At 50.9% G+C, this 18,361-nt stretch overlaps 1 protein-coding gene across 1 annotated transcript; it reads right to left on the reverse strand.

The window, feature by feature from the left end:
* Nucleotides 1–5,860: 5,860 nt before the first annotated feature.
* On the reverse strand, nt 5,861–15,405 carry SEPTIN12 (septin 12). Its single transcript, XM_021698014.1, has 9 exons — nt 15,243–15,405; nt 12,632–12,757; nt 12,473–12,554; nt 10,533–10,670; nt 10,267–10,384; nt 10,083–10,178; nt 7,105–7,201; nt 6,156–6,207; nt 5,861–6,068 (listed from the first exon to the last, which is right to left on the reverse strand). Exons 1-9 carry the CDS (start codon nt 15,403–15,405, stop codon nt 5,861–5,863), a joined length of 1,080 nt encoding a protein of 359 aa, XP_021553689.1.
* Nucleotides 15,406–18,361: the final 2,956 nt, after the last annotated feature.

An 18,361-nucleotide genomic window follows, 5' to 3' on the forward strand; every position in this document is an offset into this window, starting at 1 on the left:
TCGTTTTTATTGCCAAGGAGCGTTTCGTTTGTACGACTATTACCACAGTTTATCCACTGTCCTGTCACTGAACATTTGTAGTTTCCAATTTGGGGCTGCTATGACCATTCTTGAATAAATATGAATACATTGCATGTAATCTGGTTGACGTTTTATTGTACCAGGTACATGGAAATTGATTTTGTGATTCCCCTTGTAAAAAAAAAAATGCTCACTATTGTTATTGAATATTATGACTGTATCATTATGACATGAACCTGCTTAGTGTCCTGCACAATGTAAACCTCCGCCCCCCCCACCCCGCCAACACACACACTTACAGAACAAAACCATTTATCTATACACAACCCTGAAGCAAGGGCTTATTGTTGCTATTCCTGTTTCACACATGAGGACATCATTCCGGAGTGTCAGGTGACTTGCCTAAGGTCCTGCAGTTTAAAAGGGGCAGAACCCTCGCTTGCTGGGCCTGGGAAATCCCAAGATGTGTCAGAGGAGGCCTCAGCCCTCCCCCAGCTGGTGTCAGGCAGGAAATGCACAAGAGAGCTGTGTGAGGCCATTCCTGGGTACATAACGAAGAGTCTGTGCCAAGCGTGGGTTGCAGAGTCACTGTAGGCATGGTGAAAACTTCCAGAGCTGGGGGTAAAGTCATGGGTGGAGAGCAGGGCCGACACGCCCTGAAATATCAGCACTCCCTGGATTGCCCCTCTCCAGCCTGAGAAGAAAACTGCCCTAGTGAACAAGCGAGGACAGGCTGGGTGAGGATGCCATGAGAGCAGGTTGTTGGAGGCTGAGGGAGTCTACAGCAGAGGGAGCAGGAAGGCAGGCTGGTGGCCTTCCACCAGCACCTGCTGGCAACCCTGAGTGCAGCAGATCCTAACTTTCAGGGAAGTATTTCACACCATACAAAAGGAGACAGAGGAAACATTAAGTCTCCTTCCCATTTTTTTTTTAAAGATTTTATTTATTTATTTGAGAGAGAGAGAGAGAGCACATGAGGGGGGGAGGGTCAGAGGGAGAAGCAGACTCCCTGCTGAGCAGGGAGCCCGATGTGGGACTCGATCCCTGGACTCCAGGATCATGACCTGAGCCGAAGGCAGTCACTTAACCAACTGAGCCACCCAGGCACCCTCCTTCCCATTCTTGACCTCCAAAGCAACTGACCTGCCCAGAAGCAACCATTTGTTCCAGGGTCTTCAGTATCTTTCTGGAGACATTTATGCCCCATGTACTGCCATCCTCTATGCCCTCTATTGCTCCTTGTTTTCCTCGCATCAGTGTCATTAGGCAATCAGTCTGTATCTGCACAGAGTCATGATGGGGAACTCAAATTCGACAGGCTGTGGGCCTGCCCTTCGCCACCTCTCTGTCCTCATTTCTCCCCACTCACTCCCTTTCTCCTGGTTCATGTTGCTCCAGCCACAGAGGCCTCCTTGCTAGTCCTTGAACACATCTAACATACTCCTGCCCCAGGGCCTTTGCACTAGCAGTGGCTTTTCTCTCTGTGTGGAGTGCTAGGACTCTAGTTATCTCCGTGGCTTATTCCTTTACTCCTTCACATCTTTACTCAATGTTCCCTTCTCAGTGAGGCCTCCCTGACCCCTTCCTCCAATTATAAAATTATAAATTATTTCACCATGCCTACAGTGACTCTGCAACCCACGCTTGGCACAGACTCTTCGTTATGTACCCAGGAATGGCCTCACACAGCTCTCTTGTGCATTTCCTGCCTGACACCAGCTGGGGGAGGGCTGAGGCCTCCTCTGACACATCTTGGGATTTCCCAGGCCCAGCAAGCGAGAGTTCTGCCCCTTTTAAACGGCAGGACCTTAGGCAAGTCACCTGACACTCCGGAATGATGTCCTCATGTGTGAAACAGGAATAGCAACAATAAGCCCTTGCTTCAGGGTTGTGTATAGATAAATGGTTTTGTTCTGTAAGTGTGTGTGTTGGCGGGGTGGGGTGGGGGCGGAGGTTTGCATTGTGCAGGACACTAAGCAGGTTCATGTCATAATGATACAGTCATAATATTCAATAACAATAGTGACTGTCCTATACCCCTTAAATGCCTTACTCGGTGCCAGAGCACCCACCTAGGTGCAAGCTCCCGAGGACAGTGATTTGGTTTTGTTCCCTGCTGAACCCCTAGCCTCTGTAGCAGCATATAGTGGACCCTAAAGATCCATGAGTAGAATTAACACTTGGATGATAATAGTGCTGCCTCAATTTTTTTTCTTCCAGCTTCATTGAGATATAATCGACAAGTAACATTGCATAAATTTAAGGTATACAACGTAATGATTTGATATACATATATATTGTGAAATGATCACCACAATAAGATTAGTTAGCACATCTGTCACCTCACACAGTTATCTTTTTTTTTGATAGTTTAATGTTCTTTTCTTTTTTTAAAAGATTTTATTAACTTGACAGAGAGACTCAGTGAGAGAGGGAACACAAGCAGGGGGAGTGGAAGAGGGAGAATCAGGCTTCCCACGGAGCAGGGAGCCCGATGCGGGGCTCGATCCCAGGACCCCGGGATCATGACCTGAGCCGAAGGCAGACACTTAATGACAGCCACCCAGGTGCCCCTCACATAGTTATCTTCTTTTGAGTGTGGTGAGAACATTTAAGATCTATTCTCTTGGCGACTTTCAAGTATACAATACAGTATTGTTAACTATAATCACCATGCTGTATATTAGATCTCCAGAAGTTTTTCATCTTATGACTGCAAGTTTGTAGCCTTTTACCTATATCTCTTCTCCCCCACACCCCAGCCCCTGGCAACCACCATTCTACTCCGTTTCTATGAATCCAGCTCTTTTATTTTTTATTTTATTTTATATTTTTTAAGATTTTATTTATTTGACAGAGAGACACAGCAAGAGAGGGAACACAAGCAGGGGGAGTGGGAGAGGGAGAAGCAGACCTTCTGCAGAGCAGGGAGCCCGATGCGGGGCTCGATCCCAGGACCCCGGGATCATGACCTGAGCCGAAGGCAGACGCTTAACAACTGAGCCACCCAGGTGCCCTCTCTCTACTTTTTGAATGAGGAACCAAGGCCTCGAGAGTTTGAGTAACTTGCCCGGGAATTAGCATGAGGGTAGCAGCAAGAATGCCTTGATTTACCACAGTCCTTTTCTTTTGCCAATGAGGCTGAGTTGGCTCAGGGACAAGAGCAGGGCCTTATGGGTAGATGCTTATCTAGCCCTAACACTGCACCTCTCCACAGAGCCCTGCAAACATCATTTCCAGTGTCTGGCCAGAGGTATAGGGAGAGACAAGTTTGATGTTTAACGGGCTGACACTTAACCGACTAAGCCACCCAGATGCCCTTTTACTTCATTCTTTTCAAGGACCACATTATATCCGTGGTGGCTGAAGAATCCACCCCCACACACCAAGTATCCAATTCCTGTGCCAGAACTTATATATATGCTACCTTTTCTGACAAAAGGGACTTTGCAGACTGGTGGTGGGTATTGAGGAGGGCACATTCTGCATGGAGCACTGGGTGTTATGCACAAACAATGAATCATGGAACACTTCATCTAAAACTAATGATGTAATGTATGGGGATTAACATAAGAATAAAAAAAATTTAAAAAAAAAAGGGACTTTGCAGAGGTGATTAAGAATTTTGAGGAGGGGAGATGATCCTGGATTGTGCCAGCAGGCCCAATGTACTAACATGTGTCCTCATGAGACACCTGCAGAGGGAGGTGGGCCGTGTGACAACTGAAGAACGGTGGAGGAGGGGGCCGCGAGCCAAGGCATGCCGGCAGCCTCTAGAACCTGGTAAAGGCAGGGAAGCCAACTCTCCCCCAGAGCCTCCAGGGGCAAAACCACCCTGCGGACCCCTCAATTTTGACCCAGTGATACTGATTTCAGACTTCTGCCTTCCAGAACCGTGAGAGAATAAATGTGGGTTGTTCAAGCCTCCCGTTTGTGCTTCCTTGTTACAGACACCATAGGGAACGGATTCTTGCGGTATGGATGCCCCATGATTTAATTCGCCGCCCGTTCCTGGTGGGCGGGTGCGCTGTTTTCTGTCTTTACCACACTAGGTGCCACCAGCAGTGGCTCTCAACTGGGGAGATTGTCTCCCAGGGACATTGGGCAATGTTTAGGGACAGTTTTGTGTGTTACAGCTGGAGGGCTGTGCTACTGGTGTCTAGTGGTGGAGGCCCAGGGTTGAACATCCTATAATGTGTAGACAGCTCCCACAACACAGAATGACCTGGCCTCAAATATCAACAGTGCTGAAGTTGAGAAACTCTGGTCTATCCATTAGATCTGTTCCTAGAAATACAATTTTCTTTATTTTCTTCTTCCTTCCTTCCTTCCCTTTTTCTTTCTTTCTTTCACTTTCCTCTTCCTTCCTTCTTTCCTTCCTTCCTTCCTCCCTCCCTCTCTCCCTTTTCTCTTTCCTTCCTTCCTTCCTCCCTCCCTCTCTCCCTTTTCTCTTTCCTTCCTTCCTTCCTCCCTCCCTCTCTCCCTTTTCTCTTTCCTTCCTTCCTTCCTTCCTCTTTCTTTTTTATTTGCGGGGTGGGGGAGGGACAGAAGGAGAGGGAGAGAGAGGGAATCCTCAAGCAGACTCCCCACTGAGCCTGGAGCCCAATGCAGGGCTCAATCCCAGGAACCTGAGATCATGACCTGAGCTGAAATCAAGAGTCGGATGTTTAATGGGCTGAGCCGCCCAGTCACCCTGAGAAACATAATTTCGAATACAATCTCTAAATACAATTGCTGAGACTGAGGGTGTGTGTTGTTGACGTTGCCGTATTGTCTGGAGCTACTATTGACCTTAGGTATGTGCTCAGTCCCTATGTGGCAACATGCAGCCTCTGGGATGTTGGTGCAGATGGTGTGGGGGCCCTGGGAGTTCCTCAAGCCTGGTCGGCAGGTTTGTGGATTGGTGGGGTCAACAGCTATGAGGCAGGTGCTCTAGGGTTCGTTCATTTAACAGCCAGGTCTTGAGCAGCTCTTATGTCCAGGATGAAGCTGATATATCTCTATCCTTACAGACCTCCCAGCCTGATAGGGAGACTGACCTGAAAACAAACCATGTGATACATACAGAGAGGGCAGCGAGGAATCACACTGGGGAAGTCAAGGAGGGCATCATGGAGGAGACAACTTGTAGCTCGAGTGATGGTTAGTTTTATGGGTCAACTTACCTGGGCCAAGGGATGGCCAGACAGCTCGCAAGACATTATTTCTGGGTGCATCTGTGAGGGTGTCTCCAGAAGAGATTAGCATTTGATTCGGTAGGCTAAGTAAAGAGGATCGCCCTCCCCACTGTGGGTGGGCATCGCCCAACCTGTTGAGGGCTCTAAAAGAGCAAAAAGGCAGAGGAAGAATGGATTTCCTCTCCCTTCTTGAGCCGAGACAACAATCTTCTCTTCATGCTGGTCTGCCAGGGCAGGGCAAAGAGGAAGACAGCAAGGGGAGGCACAGAGTTTGGGGAAGATAGCCGAAAACGGGGACTTTTCAAGTGTTTATGACACAGGGCCAGGCTCTGTGCCAGGAAGGAGGGTTGGCAGCGGTGGCAGAGCCTGATTTGGAACCTGGCTCTGGTTCTGGGGCAGAAGGGACTGGTTGTCCAAGGCACATGCTCCCAGGTTTTCAGGACCCCCGAGGGCCTGGGGTCTCACACTGTTATTTTAAAAAAAAGAACCATACTTTTATTTGAGGATAGCTCAAAGAAATCATTTACAGAATGCCTTTTGTTTTCAAAGCACAGTTTTTCATAAAAAGCAATGTCCACCTTTAATACATGCTCTCGTACATAGCTGTGTGTTGGGGGCTGCCAAGGACCCTGGGAGCCCCGAGGCCTCAGGTGCCCTGGTGCTCAGTACTCCTCATTATCTTTGGAGTCGTCCTGGACCTGGTGGCGCACCTTTGAGGGCCGCGGGGTGGCTGGGGGTCCTGCGGGGGCCTGGGTCAGGTTCACCCAGCCAGGCCCACGAGGCAGCAGGTGGCTCTCATTGAGTCTGCAGACACGGTAGTTCTCGTAGTGGACGTTGTGGGTGATGTCCTTCAGGTCTTGGAGATGGGAGCTGGGAGATGGGCAGAGGTTCAGCCTGGGCCCCACCACAGCATCCCCTTGGGGTCCCTACAGCCCCCCGGGCTCCCTGCATCCTCACCGGATGAGCAGGTCTCTCAGGAGGGGAAACTCACAGTGCGCCATGTTCTCCACTGTAAGTAAGATAGGACACGGAGTGCTGGCCCTGCCCTGCTGTAAGTGTCCGCTGTATGCTGCATGCCCCCAATATCCACCACAACCTTTTCCCCACATTTCGCACTGTCTTATCCCACTTCCCATTCATTCATTCCTTCATTCACTCATTCATTCATTGCTTTGTCCCCGGCATCTGGTACAGGCAGCTCCTACATATAGTTGAATCAATGAATCCACTAATCATTTATTATTGTACACTTAATAATGACTACATTATTACATTACATTATATACCATATATACCATGTATATTATATTCTTTTAGTAATTATATTGATAAATTGGAGGCTCAGGCCCTGGCTGGTCCGCCTTCACTTCCCAGTCTTCCCCGCAAGGAGGCCTCCCTCTGCTTCCTTGGGTAGCACTGTCTCCCACCCCACTTTCTCCCAGCTGTCATTGTCTCATCAGCTCTATGGGGGCAAGAACCTTGCCAGTCCTGCTTTCATCGTAGCCCCTCAGGAACCACATATGGTCTGCCTGGCACACAGTAGGCCCACAGTACATTCTGGTGAATGCCCAGGGTGTCTTCTGGGTGCTGGGCATTGTGCAAAGCAGTGGTCTGCCCTATCCAACCACCCTCCATGTGCAGATGTGCAGTTCATCTACTGCACGAAAAGCAACTGGCTATGACGTTGATGTTGTCCTCATGCCCATTTTACTGTGAGGAAACTGAGGCACAGAGAGTTGGGGAACTTGCCCGAGGCCTCCCAGCTGCAGAGAGGGACTTGATCCCAGGTCTGTCTGTTTCCTGACTCCTGGCCCCGTGATGGGTGCTGAGGGTGCCAAACGCAGTCGGATGTGCCTGGCTTTTCACCCCTGCTTCACCTCCTCCTCTGCAAAGTCCCTGCACTGACCTTCAATGATGCCCCACTTGGTCTTCCGGCCCAGGACACACCTCCCATTCACCAGGTGCTCTCGGTCAGCCCCGACTACAGCAAAGGGGATCCGGTCCTGCAGGAGGAAACGAGACAGAAGGGTTGGCCCTGCCTGGGAGGTGGGGAGAGAAGTCGCTGAGGTGCGGTGGGAGAGAAGTCGCTGTGGTGTGGTGGGAGAGGCACACTGTCCTCTGTAGAGAGAAAAAGTGGTAGAAAGAGCACAGAGATCTAAAGACATGGGGCAACTGGCTGGCTCAGTGGAGTGTGCGACTCTTGATCTTGGGGTTGTGAGTTTGAGCCCCACGTTGGGTGTACAGATTACTTAAAAATAAAATCTTAAAAAAAAAAGTCACAGGATACACAATCTCATCAATGGCTCAGTTTATTCATCTGTAAAGTGGGAGTCAGAATGGCACATACACAGGGCTTTGTGAATGTTCAGGAAGGTTACCCAGGGTCACATTAATAACATACTCTTGCCGATGGCCCTTCTCTTACCTGGGAAACAGGAACTGTGCCCACCTTCATCGGTTATCATGAGGGTTAAAAGACACAGCTTCGTAACCCAAGGCTTGGCAACCTACGGTGGGTGCACCGGATCGGGCCCACACCCGTTTTCGCACATGGACCGTCTGTTGGCACACAGCCTGTGCCTTCATCTCAGACTCTGGTTGAGGCTGCTTCTGTGCTGCAACAGCAGACCGCAGTGACCGTGCAGAGACCACGTGGCCCACAGAGTCTAACACCTTTACCATCTTCTGGCCCTTTGCAAAAAAAAAAAAGTTTGCCGAGCCCTGTTGAAAATTCTGGTTGTTCACTTGCTCGTGGCTGGAAGTGGAGACTCGAATCCCTAAACGGCAAAGTGCTGGCCTGGGGGGTTTGTTTTTCATTTCTCCAAGAGTTAATTTGTGATGAGGAAACAACATGGATGCTAACGATAGCAAGTTGTCTGTTGCACGCTTGTTACGCGCCAGCCCTCAGTGAACGTCCCATGTCTGGATGATTTCTGAGATGTCGGATTTGTTCTCCTTGTACTTCCAGTTCTATTCGCAGGCCTCGAGACAGAAAGCAGAAGGCAGTGGAGGTCGAGGCTCTCCGAGTGTTTCACAAGAAATCCTGTCTGTTGCCCCAGTGGGGAGAGGAAAGAGGGAACGTGTGGAGACATTGGGTACCAGCTGGGAAGCAGGGCCTCCATGTCCATCTGTGCGGTTTGTTCACTGCATAAAGACAACTGGCCTTGAGGCTGGGTAGGGCCGCCGCCGTGCAGGCTAGCTGGGTCCCCCGGGGAGGAAGTCAAGGCCTGGGGTTGGTGGATGATGAATCCCAGGCCTCACCAGGGTCCTTTGCAGGATCCAGACAGACAGACATTGGATGCACCACAAGGACAGCAAGGTGAGGGCTTGGAGTTGGAATTCACTTGATTTGGGGAAAAAGACGACACTAACTATTTTTCCCCTCTCTCCTTTTTTGAAACAGCTTAACTGAGATAGAATTCACGTGCCATAAAATTCACCCTCTTAAAGGTACCGTTCAGCAGCTTTAAAGGTCCAGTTCACAAGACTGTGCCCCCATCCCCACCATCTAATTCCAGAGCACTTCACTGGCCCGAAATGAAACCCCACTCCTGTTAGCAGTCACTCCGCAACCCCCCTGACCCCAAGCCCCTGGCAACAACCACTAACCTACTTTCTGTCTCCATGGGATTTGCCTGGTGGGGACATTTCAGAACAGAATTATGTAATATTTAACCTTTTGCTGTCTAGCTCCTTTCACTTAACGTCATGTTCTCCAGGCCCATTGGTGTGGCGGCAGGTTTTCTTTCCTTCTTAAGGCTGAAGAATATTCCATTGTGTGGACACACCATGCGTGTTTATCCCTTCATAAGTTAATAAGACATGTGCATTATTTCCCCTCTTTGACTACGGCAAATATTTCTGCCAGGAACATCTGTGTACACGCTTTTATGTGAACGTAGGTGTTCATTTTCTCTTGGGAGTGGAATTGCTGCTGGGTACTCCGCTAACTTCGTGTTTAACCTTCAGAGGGACTGCCAGATTGTTTTCCGTTTGACCTTCCCGCCAGCAGTGTGTGCAAGTTCAACTTTGCCACATCCTCACCAGCACCCAGGATTGCCTGTCATTTTGATTGCAGCCATCCTAGGGGGTGTGAAGTGGCATCCCGTGGTTTCGATGGGCGTTTCCTTTATGACGGGTGATATCGAACTGACATCTTTTTGTGAGTGTATTGGCCATCTGTTCAAATTCTCTGGGGAAATGTCCCTTCAAAACCTTTGCCCGGGGGCGCCTGGGTGGCTCACTCGGTTGAGCGTCCGACTCTTGAGCTCAGCTCAGGTCTTGATCTCAGGGTCGTGAGTTCAAGCCCCGCATTGGGCTCCACACTGAGTGAGGAGTCAACATAAACAAACAAACAAACAAACAAAACCTTTGCCCATTTCTAAATTGGTTATTTATCTTTTATTGTTGATTTGTAAGAGTTCTTTATATTTTTAGGATACAAGTCCCTATCAGAGATATTTGCAAGCATTTTCTCCCATTCTGTGAGTTTTTTTTTTTAATGTTTTATTTATTTATTCATGAGAGTCAGAGAGAGAGAGAGAGAGAGGCAGAGGCAGAGGGAGAAGCAGGCTCCCCGCCTAGCAGGGAGCCCGATGCGGGACTCGATCCCGGGACTCCAGGATCATGACCTGAGCTGAAGGCAGTTGCTTAACCAACTGAGCCACCCAGGCGCCCCATTCTGTGAGTTGTTGATATGACCCATTCCTTGCTCACTTTTTGAGTTTGTGGATGTATGGAGATTCATACCTGCTAGGAGTATGTGAACTTCCCACCTGCCCTGCGCTGTAGAGAGAGATGAATCTTCAGATGGGAAGGATGAGTGGAGAGAAAACCACCCAGCCTTGGTCACACCAGCCTGCCCACCCCGTCATGGCCTCCTACCCGGATCTTGCTGTTGAGGATCCTGTCGTTGATGTCCTCATCAAAGCATTTCTGCGGGTACACGTCGATGCAGTGAGTCCTCAGATTGTGCTGGATCTGGGGACGCAGGTGACCACATCTCATCCTGTGCACTCTGCCTCCTCCTTGCCCCCACTGACCCCATCACCCTGGGCGCCCAGATCACCCTGCGCCTGAAGGTCTCTCGCTCCTCAATGGTCAGGCTGTCGGCCCGGGCAATCACAGGCACTACGTTCACGGTCCGGCATAGCCGCTGTAGGAACTCAATGTCCAGGGGCCGCAGGCTGCGGCAATGATGGTGGTGATGGCAGTGGTGAGTATGTGAGTGAGGGGGTGCCAGCCCACAGCCCACGCCAGGGGTCTCCTCCTCCTCCTCCTCCTGCTCTCTGCCCCGGGCAGGGGGCCCTCCCCCAGCAGGCCCAGCCACCTCACCAGTGCCCGGTGGGCGGCACGAAGTATACACAGCAGTGCACCCGGGTGTCGGGGATGTGGCGCTGGCGGGTGATGAGGATCTCCTCCTGCAGGTACCGCTCATACTGTTCATTGATGTAGCCCAGGATGGGGTCCCAGCTGGGGCAGCAGACGGATCCGACCTCAGAGCCCCACCCCTGGGAGCCCCACCCCATCCCCCTGCTAGGAAGACCAATCGCCCTGGTTGGCCCAGGACATAGGACTTTCAGTCCTGCACAACCCAAGGCCCTTGGTTACCCAGCACCCTCCTCCTACTCCCCTGAATCATCTGAGAGGCCCCCTGCCATTCTCAAGCTGGGGCCTCAGCTTCCCTGTTCCTAAAATGGGGACGAGAAGGGCTGTGGTATTGAAAGAGATGAATTGTCACAGCCTGGTTCAAACCACCGTGGACGCTCGCCCCATTGCCACAAGGATCTCCTGAGTCCTCTCCCTTCGTCCCTTCTGCCCCTGCCGGGCTATTGTCAACACAGCACCCCAAAAGATCCTTTTACAAACAGGAGTCAGAGCACATCCCTTTTCGCCTCAGCCTGAGGTGGCTGACAGAAAGCCAAAGTCCTTACGTTGCACTACCAGGCCCTACATCATCCCGCTGTTGCTTCCTGTCTGTCCTCTCCTCCTCCTTTTCCTGCCCTTCACACACCGCCAGCCACACCAGCCTTCCACCAACAAACCCACCTCGGGGCCTGTGCCCGAGCCACTCTGCATTGCACGCTCTCCCCCGCATGAGCACACAGCTCCCTCTCTCATCTCCTGGCAGTCTGCCCAAGTGTTCTCCTTATCTGGGAGGCCTTGCTTGACCACTCTGCTTAAAATCGCAAGCCCCCCGACAGCTCCCTACCCCTTTCATGCTCAGAAACGTCCTGCTTGAGGGGCGCCTGGGTGGCTCAGTCGTTAAGCGTCTGCCTTCGGCTCGGGTCATGATCCCAGGGTCCTGGGATCGAGCCCCGCATCGGGCTCCCCGCTCCGCGGGAAGCCTGCTTCTCCCTCTCCCACTCCCCCTGCTTGTGTTCCCTCTCTCGCTGTCTCTCTCTGTCAAATAAATAAATAAAATCTTTAAAAAAAAAAAAAAAAAAAACGTCCTGCTTGGATGACACAGTTGAGGCTCACCCTACGTATAACTGATTTATTGTGCTCATTGCCCTCCCCCGCCCCCCGCCCCACAACAGTGTAAATTTCGTGTAGACGATGTTCATCTGTTTTGTTCACTGCTGTATCCCTGAGACTAGAACAGACCTTGCACACAGGACTTGCTCTATGAAGCACCGTGTGCAGGGCTGGCTCCCCGGGAGTGCAGACGGAGCAGTCCCGCAGCCTCCGTGCTTTGGAGGGCCTGCACTTCGTTGAATGTTCTGGGGTGGTGGTTTGACAATTCTTCATACTTTTTTGAACAAGGAGACCCACATTTTCATCTCATTGGGTCCCACAAATTATGCAGCCAGTCCTGATTTTGTGTGTGTGTGTGTGTTACCAACCACTGTCACAGGGTTGGGCTCTCATCGAGAGCCTAGAATCACTCTGCAAGGTGGGTGTCATCATTCCCAAGTGACAAAAAAGGAAACCGAGGCTCGGAGAGCTTCCATGAGCAGTTCCCAGGTTACATGGCTGGAGAGTGGTCTAGCCCAGTGGTCCTAACTCTGAAGTATAGGCTTCTAACCCTGCAAAGCCATAACCTTTATTGATCAACTACGTAAGTGTGCCAGCCAGCAAGCTCTGACCTTTCCATACTTAACTCCCTTCAATCTTGGAGGGATGGTTGCACATACCCACCATACAGACGAACAAACTGAGATTCAACAATGCCACAGCTGGGTTAGGTTGCTTCAGGGTTAGGCTGTTTCCCCCAGGCCAGAGGAGCAGGGGGAGGGACCACCAGGGCTTGGCCCCCACTCCCGAGGACCCACCACTTGTCATTGTTGATCTGGTCTCCGAAGCCGGGCGTATCGGTCACTGTCAGCTTGAGCTTCACGCCCTTCTCCTCGATGACTGTTGGGGAAGAGCAGAGTGGGGGGAGATTGGCCTGGGTGGGTTGGGGGTAGGGGTGAGGGTGGGGGGCCTCTCACCGTGCGTCACCGACTGCAGCTTCAGCGTCTGGGGTGTGGGCGTCCCCAGGCCCGGTACGGTGGACTTCCACATCTTGGACTTGAAGAGGGTGTACACCATTGTGGACTTGCCCAGCCCGCTCTGCCCTGCGGGTAACCAGAGGACAGCAAAGGTGGTGGAGGTTTTAGGCAGTGCTTCTCAGGCTCTTAAATTGTTTTAGAAAGTGAACTGTTTTGTAAGCATAACATAAATACAGAGAAGTGGGTACTATCGTCAGGGTTCCCCTCAGTGCTTACCCCCCCTTTTTATTGAGGCAAAACTCATAGATAAAAAATGAACCATTAGCCTTTTAAAGTGAACAATTCCCCCTGCTTGTTCTCTCTCTCTCCCCCTGACAAATAAATAAAATAAAAAAAAAATAAAGTGAACAATTCAGTGGCATTTAGTACAGTCCCAGCGTTGTGCACCCATCACCTCTGTCTAGCTCCTGTTAAAAAGAAAACCGCACCCTGGGACGCCTGGGGGGCTCAGTTGGTTAAGTGTCTGCCTTCGGCTCAGGTCATGATCCCAGGGTCCTGGGATCGAGTCCCACATGGGGCTCCCTGCTCAGTGGGGAGTCTGCTTCTCCCTCTCCCTCTGCTGCTCCCTCTGCTTGTGCTCTCAAATAAATAAATAAATAAATAAATAAATAAATAAATAAATAAAATCTTTAAAAAACAACAACAAAAAAGAAAACCGCAGACCCAAAATGACATCACTTAGGCCAAGTCCCCAAACGAAGGCTTAATATCTGACCTAATTGCAGTTCCCACCTCCCCCAAAATGGAGTCTTGACTGGTAGGTCAGGAATTTTCTGGTCAGTACCAATGAGGTAATGTCACATGGGCCTCTCCATCCCCCAAAGAGAGAGGAGGTAAACCGCCTAGGACCCCCTGCTTCTCTCCTAAGGGAAAACGGCCTTGCCTGGAACAATCCTTTCCTTTTGCTAATAACTTCCTTGCACCCCTCCCCTCCCCACTTCTTATAAAAAACCTTCCAACAACAACAACAGCCACCACCCCAAAACCTTCCATGCTGCACAGCTCCTTGGAGCTCCACTCTACTTGTCGGATGGGATGCTGCCCAACTCATGAATCATGTAATAAAGCCAATTAGATCTTCAAATTGACTAGGTTGAATTTTTTTTCATTTTTTATTTTAAGTAGGCCCCACACCCAGCATGGAATCTAATGCAAGGCTTGAACTCATGACCTTGGGATCAAGACCTGAGCTGAGATCGAGAGTTGGATACTCAACAAGCTGAGCCACCAAGGCGCCCCTGAATTTTGTTTTTTAACACTCAAAAACATTTGCATCGCCCCCCAAAGAAACCCCACAGTCATCAGCAGTCCCTCCCCATTCTCCCTCCACTGTCACCCCTGGCAACCACGAATCATCTTTCTGTCTCTGTGGGTTTACCTACTCTGGACATTTCCTATAAATGGAATCATGCAATATTCATCCTTTTGTGTCTGGCTGCTTCCCCTAAGTATCCCCTTTTCAGGGTTCATCCACGTCATGCCAGCTGTGGGTGCTTCCTTCTTTTTCGTGGCTGAATAATGTTCCATCACAGGAATAGACCACTTTGTGTTTATCCATTCAAGCATTTCACAAATTAAACAGCCCATGGATACAGCACTAAGTCCAGAGATGGAACACAGAGTTCCCCACAAGCCCAGTCACGCCCATCTCAGTAGCTATTGGCCCCAAAACCCCAGGGACAGCCACTTACTTCCCCGACTTCCGGCAGCAGGGAGCAGCTCTGCCCACCCTTGTCTTAGAGAAACACACAGCCTGGGCTCTCCTGTCTGGCTCCTTTCACTTGACACTATTTGGCGAGATACACCCACACTGTCCATTCTCCCTGCTGTGGCGGCTTCTCAAACTGTGAACCCCACCTTGCAGGAGGGAACGCCTTGTTTCACAATGCAGGACACACCTTTGTGTACATAACTGACGTGGTCCTTAGGGATGTGCTGTCCTATCTGCGAGTCACACTTGACCCCTGCCGAGGGCGATACGGACAGTCTGAGCTGAGCCACCAGTGGCAAATGCAAACCAGATTGTGCAGACTTGGGTGTGCCAGAAAGAATGCAAAAGTTCTCATGGATCATTTTTTACGTGGATTACATGTCATGTCATGAGAGTATTTTGGAATAGTCTGGGTTAAATAAAATAAATGTTTAAAATTAATTTCTCCTGTTTCTCTTCACTTTTTTACTTTTATTTTTTTAAGATTTTTTTTTAAGATTTTATTTATTTATTTGACAGAAAGAGACAAAGCGAGAGAAGGAACACAAGCAGGGGGAGTGGGAGAGCGAGAAGCAGGCTTCCTGCCGAGCAGGGAGCCCGATGCGGGGCTCGATCCCAGGACCCTGGGATCATGACCTGAGCCGAAGGCAGACGCTTAACGACTGAGCCACCCAGGCACCCCTTCACTTTTTTAAAGGTGGCTACTGGAAATTTTTTAAATTACGTTATGTGGCTCACGCTATATTTCTACTAGACAGCACTGCCTTAGAATAATACTCTTCAGGAGCCCACAGGGTTGCATCCATTGGTCTGTCCTATGAGTCCCAGCCCCTCACTCACCCACTACCATGATGTTGAACTCAAACCCCATCTTCATGGCCTTGATCTTCAGCTGGTCCAGCACGGCTTCTATGCCCACGTAGCCAAGCATCTCGCAGGGTGGTGTCCTGGGGCTGGAGGGTCTTGATGAGCAGGGGGAGGGGGACCGCCTCATGGGGTCCATGGGGGCCAAGGGCACAGCAATGCCTGTCATCCGGGTGGGTGGAGAGAAGGGGGTCACTGGGGGTCCAAAGGGGGACCCCTGAATTCTCATTTCTGGACTCTGGCTCCTGAGCTCTGCTGCCAGGCACTCCCGCACATTATATCCCGTAATCTACCCATCCTCCACGTCTTCATGGCTCAAAGGCCTTGGTGTGAGGTACTTGGAGGAGCTCTTTCAGGGGAGGCTGAACCTTCTCCCTGAGATGCACAAGCCCACAAATCGGTTCCTCCCCTCTCCCCCCAGCTCCTTCCTGCCCCCACCCATGGCCCAGGCAGGATCCTTGCTCGGATAAGCCCCCCGCCCACCCCAGCAGAATGTGGCCAGCCTGGCAAAGCCCAGGGTCTAGACCCATGGAGAGAGAAAGGGAAAAGCAGCTTTTGTGTGGCACCTGATGGCCTTGGGTCTCTGAGGGAGCTTCAGGGGGCTGTCCTGTCCTGGCAGACCCTGGTGTGTGTGATGAGGGGGAGGGGACAGGGCGACAGTTAACTGAAGAATCTGAGCTCCACCCCTTTCCCCTCAGTGGGTTGCGTGGGGGCTCCTCTACAGGAGGGAGCTGAGGGCAGGGCAGGTAAGCTCCTCCAGGGTCCTTTCTGAACACTCCCCTAAATCCTTACAATGACCCCAGCCTAGTGTTACAGACAAGAACCCAGGGCCTCTGGGCAGTTCCCTTGCCCAGGGTCACCTAACTGGGCTAAGTGGGCTTCAGCTGGCCCCCCTGACTTCCAAATTCATATCCCTTAATCACTCTGCTAGGAGAAGCCAACCCGTGACCCATAGCTGGAAAGCAGAACATCTGTGTGTTCTCTTTGGGCTGTCCATTGCTGGTGCCACAGTGTTTTAAATCGCCGGCACTGAAAAATCAGAAGATTGATTTAGGAAATATTCACCCCCACACGTTGTCTGTGCATAACATTGCTCTGGGGGCCCTCGATGGTAGCTTGTTTAATAATCATCCCAGTGCTCCCTGCTTGGTGGGAGGCCTGCTTCTCCCTCTCCCGCTCCCCCTGCTTGTGATCCCTCTCTCACTGTCTCTCACTCTGTCAATTAAATAAATACATAAAATCTTAAAAAAAAAAAAATCATCCCAGCGCTGTGAAGCCACTGCCGTTACTCCCTCCAGTTTACAGAGAGAGTCTGAGTCAGTTGCTCAAGGTCACCTAGTGAGGAAGCGGCACGGTGGGATCTGAGTCCATGTGCTCACCCTCTAACGCCTCTCTTTTTTTTTTTTTTTAAGATTTTATTTATTTATTTGACAGAGACACAGCGAGAGAGGGAACACAAGCAGGGGGAGAGGGAGAGGGAGAAGCAGGCTTCCCGCGGAGCAGGGAGCCCGATGCGGGGCTCGATCCCAGGACCCTGGGATCATGACCTGAGCCAAAGGCAGACACTTAACGACTGAGCCACCCAGGCGCCCCTCCAACGCTTCTCTTGTTCACAGGAACATCTAGACTTCCAGTGCGTGTTAGAGAATGTAAGCCCTGGAGATTCTGGGCCCAGCCCACAGCTGATGAGCTGCCCTCTTTAGCTGGGCCGTGAACTCTCCAGTTTGCCATAGTCCTCATCCCTCCCTGATGTGTCCCTGATAAGATGTTTCTTATACCTAGTCCATCTCACTCAGTTCTTTCTCACCTGTTTCCTGGCACGTAAGCAGTCCCCGGTTCCAGGTGTTGGCATTTTCTCTGAAAGCCCAGATAGTAAAGATGTTGAGCTTTGTGAGTCAAAACATCTCTATTGCACTTACCCTTCAGCCCTGCTGTCATAGCGAGAAAGCAGCCACAGACTGGTAAAGGGTGCGGCTGTGTGCCCATAAAACTATTTACAAAAGCGGGAGGTGGCTTGCTGACCCTGCTCTGCCCACAAGTCTGCCCCGATCCACTCACCTCCATTGTCTTGAACCCCAGCTAGCCTTCTGTCCCTCTATACACTCGCCCTCTGCTCCCCCACCTTCTGCACATCTGACGGCAGAGGCTCAGGCTGGGAGTGGGGCTGGGCAGGGCCTGTGGCAGGAGGACCGGGGCAGAGCCTGTCCTGGAACATGGTTTCATCTCCAGCAGAGAAATCTCTCAAGCCAAGAGTCCACAGCTCTTGAGAGATCCGGGAGACTGGCCTCCTCGTCAAAGTGAATGAGAACATTAGGTGTGATGACCAAACAGTAGTGGGGACTTGTGGACTGGCCTTGAGCAGGAAGAGATTCGGCTTTTTGAAATGTCCCCTAAGGAAATAAGCCGCTCTGCAGAGAAAACATACCCCCCCACCAAACCATCACATGTGAGCGGAGTAGGATTCTGAACAATTGGGGGTGGGATGCAAGCCTCAGTGGGTGGCCACTTGCATTGCAAGCAGGATGATCAGGTTTGCAGAAAGCAGCAGTTATTTGCTGGGCGCTCTTGGCCATGTTGATTGGGAAAAGCCCAGCTTAAAATGATCTGAGCAGTGTGAGCCTGGCAGGTCAGCCCAAAGGTATACAAAGAACAGAAAACTGGAGGGAATCTCACCCACGATTTGGGTGAGTAATACACGGCCAACTAGTGTGAGTTTCTAGAGCACCTCATAGGGCTAAGCAAGTGTTAATGGGGATTATTCCATTCAGCTTAACCTGGGAAGGGGGATACTATGTATACACCCATTTTACAGAAGAGGATACTGAGGCAGAGAGGGTCAGAGATTGTGCCCCAAGGTCACACACTGGTGGGTATTAAGGGCTGGGAGCAGGATCCGAGTCTGGGGAGTCTGATCCACCTGAAATACGTCCTGCCACAGCCTCCCCATCATTGCTCTGCTCGGGTCTGGGGGGCTCTAATGGTTTTGTATTTTAACAGCTTGGAATGTCACAGATTTTCCTTAATGAGAAGGTCTCACCTCCCCACCCCCACCATGGGAAGGTCTTACTTTCATAATGGGCATGAAAAACAAGAAA

Source organism: Neomonachus schauinslandi, chromosome 5 (assembly GCF_002201575.2).
Source record: "Neomonachus schauinslandi chromosome 5, ASM220157v2, whole genome shotgun sequence".
In the NCBI taxonomy this organism is placed as follows: domain Eukaryota; kingdom Metazoa; phylum Chordata; class Mammalia; order Carnivora; family Phocidae; genus Neomonachus; species Neomonachus schauinslandi.